A 14,570-nucleotide genomic window follows, 5' to 3' on the forward strand; every position below is an offset into this window, starting at 1 on the left:
TGTTTGTAGTGCACAGTCTTCAAAAGCTGGTGTGCATTTCACCCTTAAAGCATATCTCAATTAAGACAGTAATTTGGGGGGAATATTTGATCTGTATATAGATTTTATAAAACTTTAGTTGAAGTAGATTTTAGATAGCCAAGTTCTTCTGCACTTATTTAAATGTTTTCTGATAACTGAATCAAGTGCCAATTTGTAAGATTTAGAGTGAAATGAATGTAAATAAAATGTTAAATTCTGTGCCTTGGCCACCCTAGCCACATTTCAAGTGCTCTCGAGCCCACAGGTGCTAGAGCATATGGGACGGCACACATCTAACTCAGCTGGCTCACCCCAGCATGAACCCAGTACCAGGTTTGCTTACCGCGCCACCCCTGGAGTTTGGAAATGGCAGAGTGCATCAGAGTTCCCAGGTGCTCTGCTGCACGCCCCACTTAGCACACTCCCTCCTCACACACTGCACCCTCTGTCTCCAGCTGAGCAAGTACCAACCTCGGAAGTAATTTCCTTCATTAGAAAAACAAGGCAGCTTTAAAAAAAAAAAAAAAACCTTTGATAAGTTATCAGTGGTCCTATTTCCTCCCACAAACAGATTCATTTGATGCACTGTCCCCTTTTACCAGCTATACCAAAAAGAAAGGGATTTTCTTTTATTGGCTTTTTAAATGACACCTCTCTGGCCAAAAGAGAAGATCTATGAATGAAATACACTTTCTGTCTTCTTGAGGCTCCCTGTGTTTTTCTTAGGGGCTTCTAGGGTTGACCATTTTGCCTCAAAATACCTGTAAATTTTTAAATAGTGGCTAAGCAAACAACCTAGATAGCAAATTCAAAAGCAGAGACATTACTTTGCCGACTAAGGTCCGTCTAGTCAAGGCTATGGTTTTTCCAGTAGTCATGTATGGCTGTGAGAGTTGGACTGTGAAGAAGGCTGAGCACCGAAGAATTGATGCTTTTGAACTGTGGTGTTGGAGAAGAGTCTTGAGAGTCCCTTGGACAGCAAGGAGATCCAACCAGTCCATTCTGAAGGAGATCAACCCAGGATTTCTTTGGAAGGAATGATGCTAAAGCTGAAACTCCAGTACTTTGGCCACCTCATGCAAAGAGTTGACTTATTGGAGAAGACTTTGATGCTGGGAGCGATTAGGGGCAGGAGGAGAAGGGGACGACAGAGAATGAGATGGCTGGATGGCATCACTGACTCGATGGACACGACTCTGAGTGAACTCCAGGAGTTGGTGATGGACAGGGAGGCCTGGCGTGCTGCGATTCATGGGGCCGCAAAGAGTCGGACACGACTGAGCGACTGAACTGAACTGAACTGAACTGAAGCAAACAGAAAAATATCTATGCATAAAATACTAGAAGGATATGGATTAAAATGTGAACAGGACTGTTTGGGATTCTTTTTCATCTACTTTGGTTTTGTTCTTTCCAAATTACTTTAAAGAGAAAAATAAATATATAAAAATATTTATATACATATATTATAAAAAATAAAGGGAAAACTAAATGTTAGTTTTTAATAGTATGATCCATATACAAAGCATAGTCAAGTAACATGTGAATTGCAGCAATGTAGAGAAATGTATTTTCTATAAGAACACAGAAAGCATTTGACCCTGTTGCTTAGATACCCATTTTCTAGAACTGTCTACTGGGTGACATGGGATTATGGTAACAGTCTCACTGCTGAGTTATTCCATGAGTAATGTTTGTATATTAAATGCTATAAATTTTAGACATTTGTTTTTAAGAATCAATCTGTAGGCTATAAAAAACCTTAAAGGTGATTAAAAATTAGAAGAAAAAAAATACATGTTCCTCATTCAACATTCTAGCAACATATTAGGTAATGCCTAAGAGTGCTATTTAGAGAAAACATAGCACAGATAACCAAAAATACTAAATAATAATGTAACTAAGAAAAGTTAAGATGTTTGGTGAAGCAGCAATATAAATAAATAATTTTGCCAAATATTTCATTAGAGTTTAAAATTAATAAATGAAGCCATAGAAGCAAAAGTATGTTAGGATTCTCTTGTTTTGGTCCAAGAACTAAAATCAGAAGCACTTAAAATTTTAAAAAGGCTATTCCTGGGAGTTTGAGCTGAGGGTTGGGCAGGATAGTTGTACCCTTCTATTCAGGTGTAATTCATTTTGCCACATACTCCTACAACATATACAGTTACAGGACAACATTTAAGTTTATTGTGGAGTAGGTCTAGGAGGTCTGGGATTGATAGGCATATTGTTAGGTAAGGTGATTGTTTTGGTCCATAAAATACTTTTAAAAACCTCCAGGTTGTAAAATGTTGAGTGAAGAAAAAATGTGTCAGCCAGCCTGATAATTAAGAGGAATGTCCTCCAAACTTGCAGCACATGTATAGGCTACAGACTTATTACAGGCACAGAGAAGCATTCTAGGCATCGGGAGGAGAAAAAGAGGGTACAGGGGCTATTTCTCCTGCTTTGAAGTTCTCCCAAGTCCACTGACCTCTGGGGGAAACTACATGTTTTGCATATGGCCTTGGGGAGTCATGACCTCTTTGCCTGACCACAGCCGTCTGTGTTTCCAGCCTGCAGGGGTCCCGGTGTGCCGTCACCTGTGAGGACGGATGGTACTTCAACGGCCAAGACTGTCAGCCCTGCCACCGCTTCTGCGCCACCTGTGCTGGTACCTCCCCCCCAACTCCTCTTATTTATTCCTCTAGCTCTGGTTTGGCTTTCATTTGTCTGTCTTTAACCATCAGTCATGCACACAATTTTTTTTAATTAGACTTACTTTTCTAGCTTTACTGAGGCATAACTGACAATTATATACTTTAAGATGTATGTGTGATGTTTTGATATATATAATACAAGCTAATTAACATATTCATCACCTCACATAGTTTGTGTGTGGTGAGAACACCTAAGATCAACTCTCTTAGTTGAGTTTTGAGTATACAATACAGTATTAACTATAGTTACCATGGCGTATGTTGGATTTCCAGAACTTATTCATCCTGCATAACTGAAACTGTACCTCCTTTGCCTTCAAAAGAGGTTTGATGTTTTTTTGGCAAATGGGTTCAATCTAAAACTGAAGCCTTTTCCCCCAGAGAACATAAGGAAAAGTACAAATGTTACATTTCTCAAAAGTGCAACCTATTAATGCCATTTTCGCCAATTATGCAAAAAGCAGCCCGCTGTGCAACCTTTTCTGAGGCTTTGTTTCTGTTTCCTGCATTTGTCTTGCTTTTAAGGAGCCGGCGCTGACGGGTGTATTAACTGCACAGGGGGCTACTTCATGGAGGAGCGGAGATGCGTGCAGAGCTGTAGTATCAGCTACTACTTTGACCACTCTTTAGAAAATGGATACAAATCCTGCAAAAAGTAAGTGGATCCCCCTCCCCCATTTAAGCTCCAGTGTTTGGCAACTGGATTCCTTATTTCACTGCCTTCATAAACAATATGAACCATATAATTATTAATGAAAAATAAGGTGTAAACATTTACACTTACACTCTGCAGCTTTAAACCCAGCTGGTTTTTGTGTGTGTGCCTCAGGAGCACTTTAAAACCTCTAAAGTTGTTTTTCCGTTTCAAGTGCATGCTCTCTCCTCTTTAAAATCGGTCTACCTGCTAGGTTTTCTTTAATGTTGTCAATTAAAGCAATTCATTTAAGAAAATACTTTTGTGGCATCTTCAAAGGGAGAATTAAATTTAAGATGTTAAGAGCTTGACAGTAAACACATCTTTTCCTGTGCCTGATGTGTGAAAGGATGATACACTGTACATTCTCCCCATAGATGTGACGCCAGCTGTTTGACGTGCAATGGTCCAGGGATCAAGAACTGTACGAGCTGTCCCAGTGGGTATCTCTTAGACTTAGGAATGTGTCAGATGGGGGCCATCTGCAAGGACGGTGAGTACAACTGCTTATTTTGATCTGAGAACCATGAGATCCTTCCATGTTAAGGTCTAATATATATTTCCACTTGAAAATATTAACTATCAAGCATGTCTCAGGTAAGACATGCTGATGTCTTGTTGGTGTTCCTTGAACTTATACCCTCAATGGGTTTAGTTTTCTGGTTGTTTTAACTGCAAAAAGAACTAAAGCATCCATTTACGAAGATGGCACTAGTTAATTTTTCTTAATTAGTGGACCTTGTTCTTGAAAACTTTAGAGCTTTGGGTTCAGAACAAAATTCAGCAGAAAGTAAAGAGAATTCCCATATATCCTCTGACCACACTGACCATACATATACACATACACACATACTCACTATCAGTATCCCTCACCAGAATGATATGTTTGTTACAGGTGATGAACCAACACTGACAAATCATTGTCACCAAAATCTACAGTTTACATTAGAGTCCACTTTTGGTGTTCTATGAGTTTGGACAAATGTATAAAGACAAGTATCCACCACCGTATCCACCACAGCACCACACCACCACAAGTATCCATCATTCAGATCACCCTTCACTACCCTGAAAATCCTCCGTGCTCTGCCTATCCCTTCCTTCTTCCCTCCCCCTGGAAACCACTAATTTTTTTTTCACTGTCATCATAGATTTGACTTTTCCAGAGTGGCATATAGTTGGAATCATACAAACACTAACTAGAAAAGGCTACATATTGTATTGTTTTCCAGTCTTCCACCATATGTACTTTTTGCTAGATTTTTAAAATACCACATAGAGTTTTGTACCTTGCTTTCTGCTCTAAGCATTAGATAAACGCTATGCTATGTTTTTACAAAATCTTCAGAAACTTCACTTTTAATAACAGCTGAACAGTCTGTCTTGTGGATATGCCACAGTTTACTGCCACTCTCCTCTCATTTGGATTGTTTGTAATTGTGATATGTAAATAACAATCAAAAGGCATCTGAATCTTTTATTAAGCCATGCTGCTGCTGCTGCTGCTAAGTCGCTTCAGTCGTGTCTGACTCTGTGCGACCTCAGAGATGGCAGCCCACCAGGCTCCCCCGTCCCTGGGATTCTCCAGGCAAGAACACTGGAGTGGGTTGCCATTGCCTTCTCCAATGCATGAAAGTGAAAAGTGAAAGGGAAGTCACTCAGTCGTGTCCGACTCTTTGCGACCCCATGGACTGCAGCCCACCAGGCTCCTCCGTCCGTGGGATTTTCCAGGCAAGAGTACTGGAGTGGGGTGCCATTGCCTTCTCCGATTAAGCTGTGATAGATAGGCATTTATCTAATGATAAAACAATTACAGATTGGTTCTAATGCTAATATTGGTCCATTTTTCTTTTCATTGTACCAGTAGTTCTCAAGCTAAAGGCCAGGACCCCACACCTTCCCCCAAGATTCATTTAAATTGGTCTTGGGTTAAAGCACTGATAGCTTTAGAAGCTTCTGAAGTGTTTTTAACGTGCAGCCATTCCCTCTGATAATTTGGCAAATGCCAAGTTCTCTCATTTTCTAGCTTCTGCCATTTCCCTATCCATGAAATGAATGAGTTTAAATTATTCCAGCCCCAATATTTTATAAGCTTTGACTCTAGATATAATTCGTGCAGAGAGGACTCTTAAATTTGTGCCTAGACTTTATGCATATGTGCATCTCAACAATGTAGAAATAAAATGTTTGAACCATCATTGTTCTAAACATCTTGGACTGTTAGGGAAATAGGAAAATAAAAAATGATGCATTTGGAACAGTTTTCCCTGATAAAATCATTTCCCTGGGTTTAATCTTTGTGTTCCTTTGAATGGTTCCTCTTCTGGAAATTTCACAAGAGGCAGAAGAGTGCTATGGCTGGGAGAATGTAGATTCAGAAGTCAGAATGCATCATTCTTATCTAGACTCGAGACCTTGGACAGGTTATGAGTTTTTTTGGGGCCTCACTGCCCTCATCTATGAAAATAAAAAGGATAATACTGTTGCCCTTATATGGTTATCTGATAACTTCCCATTAGGAATTTCAAACAACAAAGATATCTGAGCATGTGATGGCACCAATAGGGAAATCATTTATGCTCTCATATCCACAGAGCGTCTAAGTGACTTTGCATCTTCATAGCTCTTCTAATGTCTGATTGACCTGGCAGGGCGAGGCAGACCTGCTCAGGCTCTGCATTCAGACTTTTCATGGCCAGGGCTAATTCTCACCACACAACACTCAGGTGAGAAGACTGGGAGTGATAGCACCCCAGATACCATGTAAGTATTACTTTCTAGTTATCAGCCAGTGATCCTTACCCTCACGTTAAAAGCTGATCCCCCTCTATCTGAATATGATCAGAATTTTTCTTAGTTAGTAAGTGAAAAACCAAGCAAGATTTTTAAGCCATTGACCCAAAAGATGCACTATGACTTGAGAGGTTCACCTTGTACTTGGTAACAGGCATTTCAAGGTTTATGATCTTTAACTGCTTTCCCTAAACCACGGTAAGCACGGGATCATTTATGCCAGTGGCACTTTGGTACAAGTGGAGTGTCAGGATTGTGGGCAAAAGTGGAAAATGAAGAACCATGATTTGTGATGAGTCCCTTTTCAGGTAGGTTAAAGAATGAGATCATGGACGGCTCACTAGGCTTTTCAAATCACATGGCAATCACCATGTGCTGTTAGGGATGTGTTATTATTTTCTTTCAACTGTCATATTTCAGTGATTCTAAGACATACTTTTTTATTAAAAATCAGATGCATCTTATAATTCATGGCAGCTTACAACTGCTTTGATCCACAGGTTGATGTGATGTAGCTGTCATCGCCTGTGACTTAGTCACAGATATATCTAGTCAACTGAGGCACATGATCACTCCTACTTATGTGGCATTTAATTGCACTTCAAAACGTTAACTATGTCTCAATATTCAAAGGAAGGGTTATTACTTAAGCCCAGAAAAAAAAACAGCATTTTATGCAAATACTTTAATAAGCATAAAGCAAATATGCTAATTGACAAAAGGTTATTGTGTCACCATTTAATAAGAATTTTTCTTGGCAATACTTAAAAAAGTGGTGTATCTGAAATCCAGTGTCTTAGACTCAATGAAATATAGTATAAATGACTGTATATGCTCTTCTGTAGGTAATTCGAGAAAGAAGAATCCTCGCTTGTATTATTATTGATTTCTAATTTATTCTTTTTATAATCTTTTTTTCTTTTCATAAATGGATACCAATCACATTTACCGCTGGACTGCAAAACAATGCTTCTTGAAAAACAATGCTGTTGACTGAAATCACTCTGGGTGGACCAAATTTTCCTCCTGTTGACTGCTCCTGAATGATCCCTTCCAATCCCCTCAATCTGCCTCTCTGGCCAATCACAACCTTCTTCCATGTGTGTCCATCATGCTGCTCTCGTCCTCAACTTCCCCTGTCTCTTGCTGAATTCCTGGAAAAGCAACGGAAGAGTCCTGGGCGGAAGGAGGCTTCTGTATGCTAGTGAAAAAGAACAATCTGTGCCAACGGAAGGTTCTTCAACAACTGTGCTGCAAAACATGTACTTTCCAAGGCTGAGCTGCCATCCTAGATTTCTTTGTTCCTGTAGACTTATAGATTACTCCATATTATTATTAAAAAGAAAAAAACAAGCAAAAAAAAAAAAAGCAAGCCACCTCTCTCTTTCTTGCTCTCTTTTTCTCTCTTGCTCCAATTTGTGCAGGGAGATGGTGAACTGTTTTGTCAGAACTTAAATGGAAAAAGAAATAAACCTACAACAAGCCTACCTTTTATAACTGGGTGTTTAGTGCTAAACAGCCAGAACCACAGAGACAGTATTGTATGACCAAAGCATCTGATGCCAAAATTTGACGTTAAAGTAATGATTTGATTTCCTGCCCTGTTTTTGAAGGTCCATTTTGGTTTTTTTCTTTTTTTTTTTTTCCTTTTGCATTTACTTGCTTGCTTCCCTCTTTGAGACGCCTAAAAATCCCTTTCAAAAACATCACAAGAGCAGACGTAGATCAAAATGAAACAGAAAGCTCTTGCATTCATCATTTTTCATGCTTGAGTCCACTGTTGGGGGAAATGGCAGAAAACTGGACCTAAGGGCATTAAGAACATCCCACAGAGTTGTGTTCAGTGTCATTTGTCTTGGTTTTTCACAGCTGGCCATTGATACTTTCCACACATAATTTACTTCATGCATTATGTGCTGGTTTTGGCATTATGCCCACTTGATAAGTCTGCTCCACTGGTTTCATCAGATAGACTTGCTGCTACTGGCTTTTCCATGGTAGATTCGGTTATTTTACACACAGCTGGTCAAATGGGATTGCTCTGCATAGTCAAACTGGTGATGGACAGAATGCAAAGATTCACAGAATAGCTGAGACTGATCCAGCTCCCCCCAAATCCAGAGTGTTCACTCGTAAACTCTGCACATGCTCTTGGTGCTATTCAGCCATTACCCCATAGCATTTTTTTAAGGCCATCAGAAATTCCATGTGTTGTAGGGGAAAGTGTTTTGGATATGATGAAGGAAATTTCTTCCTAGAGTCAAAAGTTTCTAAAAGGTCCTGTATTTTTTAAGAAATGGAATTTATTTAAATAATATTTAAGCCTGTGCCCAAGTTGGCGGGGTAACATTTTTCAATGGTGCTTATTAGAAGTGTTTTTTCATCTTATCATTTTAAGAAAATAAAACTGGAAATGGAATATGGGCAGCATGATTGTACCCTCCTGGTTCTGTTCTTTCCCCACTCCTCTGTCGCTCTATAAACATGCTGATATACCTGTCCACTGAATGTCAATGAGACCATCTGTTTTCCTGGAAATATACTCACTGGTTTTCTATGAGTCCCCAAACACATCCTGGAATCTAGCAGACTGACTTATGTGAATACTCTTTGGATCAGTGGTCAGAAATGAGGAAGCTTGATAGATCTTTTTATAACTCTTGAGTTTCTTTAGGAGAGCAGAGACTAATATCAAGTTTCTTCATGTTTCATATCAAAGCTCCATTGGTGACCTCATTTGCTTTCAGAGTGACCAGCCGTCTTGTAGGCTTTAGGCTTTGGACAGCCTCACTTCCAAGATGAGAGGAGGAATGATATCAATATAGGTTATCCTGGGAAATGGATGCTAACTAAGGTCCCCATCCAAGAAGCAAGCTAATAAAAAGGCCTAACTTGAAATTTTGTATTCCAAGACATCAAAGTTAACATTTAACCCAAGGTAAATAATGAGTACAAAGTCTAATGACCCTTTTAATAGCACTGCAGTGATCCTAAGTCATGTAATGATTCATATATAACTAGGGGATCAACTGATTTTGTTGAGTAATTTTTCCTCTTCATAACACTGCAGGCCCTTCTGACCTAAAGAAAGCAAGTTAGTGCTGGGTCTGGCATGTAGAGTCTTACATTTAAAGTCGTAGTCTCTTAAGTGGACAAAAGTAAGTGAGAGCCTGTCAAGTAGATGGTGAAACCAGATCTGCCTGCAGAAGAATCCATTTAACTGAACCCACCCATAATATTTGAGGCACAAAGTTACTATGAAGGGAAAAATAAAAATGATGTCTGTGTTCTTAGACAAATAACCATCAATCTGACAGTCAAAACCATTGGGGTCCACCAACATGTGTTCCATTTCTCACTGACCATGCAGGCACACATTGTGGAAATACTGGTTTAACTACTAGTGGTTACTGCCTCGTTTATCTACAGGATATTATTAACTAGAACATAATGCTTTCAAAGTTTAAGTTAATGTTATATATTATGTATAAATATATATATTCATAATGAGATATATGTAATGGATAGTACAAAGTTTGGAGACTTAACAAATACTCTAACCTAGAGCCAGAAGTCCTATTTTCTGTTTTCTTCTGTCTTTTCATTAGTGATCCATTGTTAAATCCAAATTCACTTTTACTGAAAAATACTGTACATGTGTAAAATGTTCAGTTGTTTTTTTGTAAAATATAGTAGAATGGTTGTAATTGATACTGGCCAAAATCAATGTTATTCCATATTTTATTTTTTCTATTAAATTAACCTAAGTTCCTGTTTATTTGATCTGTTCATAACCATGTGCAAACATCTCTGAAAGGGTGAGGTCATGAGAAACTTCTGTTTCCATACAGAAGCTGAATATGGAAGAAAGGGTGGTGAATGGAGCATATAAATAAGATTGGGAAGAAAGGGTGAACAGAGATGGGAACTGAAAAAAGGAGGATGTAACATCAATAGAAGAAAGGAACAATTTAGGTTTGGTCATGAATGACTGTTAAATCCCATTTTTAGTAAGCAGGTTGTGAAAAAATCTACAAAAGCTTGGTGCAGTTGCTACTGCATTGTACAGGTGCAATGTCCAGTGAAAGAGCCATCTGGACCTGCTCCTTCCCTGGCTTCCCCCAGGGCACGGACTACTGCACACCTACCTGTGGGTGTATGAAAGGGTGGGGACCATGGTGCTGGGCACAAAGAGGTGGGGAGTGTGAAAGACGTTATAGAAGATGGCCTTATTCAGTTGGCTGATATCCTGTGCATCATTATCCCTGGCTGTATCATATCCCTGTGGCTGTATCCCTAGATGCCTAGAAGATGACTTTGTCTAAGACTAGTCTCTAGTACATGCTACAGGGTAGAACTGTATAGTTAGCAAATAAACAACCATGGATCATAGACCTTTGTGAACCCTGCTTGTGATGGTCACTAGCCCTGAAGGTTCAATGCCCTGCCTTTTGCAAAAAGAAATGAGAAATCAACAGAAGTGACACACATATTGAGCTCTGATTAGGTTTAAAGATTTGGGGATACAAAAAGGTATAAGAAAGAGCTTCTGTTGCCATGAAGTCCCATTATGGAGATAGGGAGAAACTAATTTTATTGACCATTTACTATGTGCTGTACAATATGGGAATACAGAGTGTGTGTGTGTGTGTGTGTGTGTGTGTAGATATATTGGGTTGGCCAAAAAGTTCATTCAAGTTTCCCCTAAGATGGTACAGAAAAACCTGAAAGAGCTTTTTGGCCAACCCAATAAATATACTCTTTTAAGTCTCACAAAAAGTCTAGAATAGAAATACATGTAGTATCCTCTGTTTACAAATGAGAAAGCTGAGGCATATGGACTTGAAATAAATTGATTGGGTTTGCAAAACCAGACTCAGAATAATAAAAATAAAATTCAACAGTAAGACCATTAATCCTAAGGAGTGACTTCTAAATCTCAGATGAGTAAGTTAAGTTCAGACAGGTAGAAATCCCTTTGAATTGGATTAGTCAGGTGTTTCTTAGAGCAGTTTAGACTGGTATTGGATCTTGGAGGATGGCAGAGGCCTAACTAAGCAGATGGAACTAAAGCAGGAGGAGCATCACCAGCAAATCTGCTGCCCAAGAGTTGTTCAGGGAAGCAAGTCGATTGTTCTAATGGTTTTAACTAATTATCCCATTGCTACAAAGAACAGTAATTCAAGATGTGATGGATCAGTCAAGAAGAATCAACATTTTTACATTTTCCATAAGATGGATAGTGTGCCCATTCTTTTCAATTTCCATACCCATGGGAGACCTTGGTATTCATTAATATCCATCCCTGGACTGATCAGCACTCTCTCATCTTTCAGCCAATATTAGAGCTCCATCATCATGCTACTCATCTCTTCTATCAGACTCCTCATTTCCACACAGCAATCTACTCTTCATTTTGAGGAATTTGCAAACTGAGTGCTTCACAGAGAAGGGAAAGTAACTGTTGCAGTAACTGCTAAGTTAAAATTTCTCCATCAAGTGATCAACACTATAGGCACATCTGAGTATGTAAGTATTTAACATCCCCTCATGTAGAAAAAAGATCATGCAGCTTAAATGTAAGTGGGCATGCATTCTTAACTGCTTTCACATGATCATTCAGCTTCACACAAGGGGCAGTGACAGACAGCAATTTGACAATCAGAGAAAACTGGAGGCAATTTTCTAACACAAAATGGGAGGGGAACACAAAGGCCAGCTGCAGTTTGACCTCACCTGTCCCAAGCTGGGCCTGGGCTCCAAACTCAGTATGTGTCAATGACAAGTATAAACCATTTCTCTTCCCTGGTTGATGTCCATTTCCAAAGTTATTTTTGTTAAAACCCATAAAATCTGAAATTCTTGGTGGAATATTTTGGAGCCACTGACAAATTTAGCAAGGCATAGCCAAGATGGACTTAATTTCACTATGGCTCATGGAGCAATTTGGCAATAGCATTGGGGCTATAAACCATAAAATCATGTCTCCTCTTCATCATGAGAGGCAAAGATCTGGCCCAAAGTCAATTCTTGGGCAAGAAGGATACAGCTGTATAGCATCACTGAGTCTCCTAGGGCAAGTTTGGGACCTGGGAACTCCAGCTGTTCCTTCCTACCTTCTTCCTATAAGAGACTTAGAAAGATGCTTAACTGTCTTATTGCTGAAGGATTTTCTTGCAAGATTTTTTTCTCTAAAGGGCCATTGTTGAGTCCCTCACCACAATAACTGTTGCATCTCTTGGCTTTTCCCAGGTCAGATGTCAGGCAACAAAATATATTTTGCATCTCCACTTCTAGAAATTTACAGATACATTCCCTGAGGTCTGAATTGTAAGACACTTTTTAGAAAAGAATATACTACAAGAATACAGTGCTTTTAAGCCAGCAGAGTTTTATTACAATGGCATTATTTAATTTTGCCCCCACAAAAATCAGAGCGACCTATAGAAACTAACTTTCTGTTGCAAAATTCACAACTATCAAGGATATGGATTAAAATCAAGCCCAGAACATCAAGTTTCTGTACAACACTGCCTCTCTTTTATGAGTGCCAAGGAGAAAACAAGTCCATATTACATACATTGCAAGACAAGGGTAAGAGCCTTTTCCCAAGTGTGGATAGAAAGCACACTATATTCCTGGACTTGGCTTTTTCTCCTTATTAATCCAAGTAAATTGCTTCCATAAACAAACTTTGAGTTTCTTTCTATTACCAAGCACTGAGGTCCTTCGTGCCCTCTTCAAGCTTATGGTCTAGTGGTAAACAAACCAAATTACATGGTTATAACATGAAGCTCCTGAAAGGCCTTTTAAAAAGCATCACAATATTGCTGGGAGTGAAAAGAGCAAGCACACTCACTTTACTAATTAAGGGTTAAATGTACCATGCCTCACATGATAAGCTTTCCACGGGCATCCAAAAATAACATGAAACATTCAAAACAGATTTGCCTTTAAAATGTGCAAAATCAAATGATATTTTAATTAAATATCTACAAAATGCAACATATTAAACTAGTCAACTGCAGCTCAGCACTTCAGGAATCACATAATTAATGTGGAATAAAGGTGAATTTTAATGTTTGATATGATGTGGTACTCACAGAGACAGGAGAACCTAGGATCCATTGGGTTTCTAATGTAACCCTGCAGAGGAGGGACAAATTCACTCCTCATGTAGGGGGAGGATATATTTATACATAATTCTGATGTTTTCTCTCAAGATTCCCACCTGTAGATCCAAATAGCTACCTGTCATTTCCCTTCAGATGGCTAACAGGCATCTCAAAATTAACATGTCCAAAATAGACTTTAGACTTGCTAATCCCCTAAACATTATCACAGATTGTCTCCCATCTCAGCATATGGTATTAAAATACATCTAAAAATCCATCCATCCACCAACTGCTCAAACCTAAACCCTAGGATTTCTCTTTTCGCTACCCTCAAACCCAATCCATTGGCAAGATCCCACTGACCTCCATGATATATCCTAAGTGACTTCTCCCCACTCTGTAGCTGTAATTCTGGATCAAAACACCATCCTCTCTACCCTAAACTACTGCCAGAGCCTCCTAATCAGGCTCTCTGCTTCTCCCCCCATCCAAGCTCCACGCAGATGGCAGAGTGCTATTATAAACACAAAATCTGATTTCACCTCTCCCTATTCACTCAGAATAAAATCTGAACTCCTTAACCTGAGACCTTTCTGATACCTTGTCATGCTCTCTTGTTCATATTCTAATCATACCATTCTTTTTGTTCTCCAAACAAAACTAGCGTATTTGTGCATCCAGAACCCTGCTCTTCACATGGCTGATATCTTCTCATCCTACAGATCTTAGTTCAAAAACAGCTCTCTCAGAAGCAGCTCCTTCTGCCATTCACCCAACACCTGCCCACCTTTTTGGTCTAGCACCACAAACATGACATTCTACAGTTCATTGGCTTGTTCATTGTCAGTCTCTCCCTCAGCACCACAGGAGCTGAGGTTTTTCCATCTTGTCCACAGTGGACAAGATGTCTAACACAGTGCCTTGGACAGTGTCTAACACAGTGCCTTGCTCAGTAAATATTTGTGGAATGAATGAATAAGAAGACTTCGGTGAGAAGTTTCATTAGACATGAGTCTTGAAAGATAAACAGGAATTTGTAAGTCAAAGAAGGTGAGGATATCGGAGAAGGATTCTTGAGAGAGAGAACTGGTACAAAGGGACAAAACCATCGAAGGGCTTGTGGACTGAGAGGCAGAGAGTGGGCAAGGTGAGCAAGTGAAGGAAGGGAATGGGAAGACCCCAGAGTTCAACTCACAAAGGGCCTGGAATGGGCTACTGCCCTCTTCAACCTCTTTAATTTTTGAA

The 14,570-nt window shown here is 39.3% G+C and overlaps 1 protein-coding gene across 3 annotated transcripts in view; it reads left to right on the plus strand.

The window, feature by feature from the left end:
- The window catches only part of PCSK5 (proprotein convertase subtilisin/kexin type 5), a 500,900-nt gene that overhangs the window by 346,853 nt on the left and 139,477 nt on the right, over positions 1 to 14,570 (plus strand). For 2 of the 3 annotated variants that reach the window (XM_068974738.1, XM_068974739.1), the window contains exons 18-20: positions 2,580 to 2,677; positions 3,249 to 3,378; positions 3,795 to 3,910. In XM_068974738.1, coding sequence (XP_068830839.1) covers positions 2,580 to 2,677; positions 3,249 to 3,378; positions 3,795 to 3,910 — 344 coding nt within the window. Of the gene's footprint in view, positions 1 to 2,579; positions 2,678 to 3,248; positions 3,379 to 3,794; positions 3,911 to 7,373; positions 7,572 to 14,570 lie in introns of those variants that run through there. The other variant, XM_068974741.1, reaches the window with a different exon arrangement.

The sequence above is a fragment of the Capricornis sumatraensis genome, chromosome 6, assembly GCF_032405125.1.
Source record: "Capricornis sumatraensis isolate serow.1 chromosome 6, serow.2, whole genome shotgun sequence".
NCBI classification, from domain to species: Eukaryota; Metazoa; Chordata; class Mammalia; order Artiodactyla; family Bovidae; genus Capricornis; species Capricornis sumatraensis.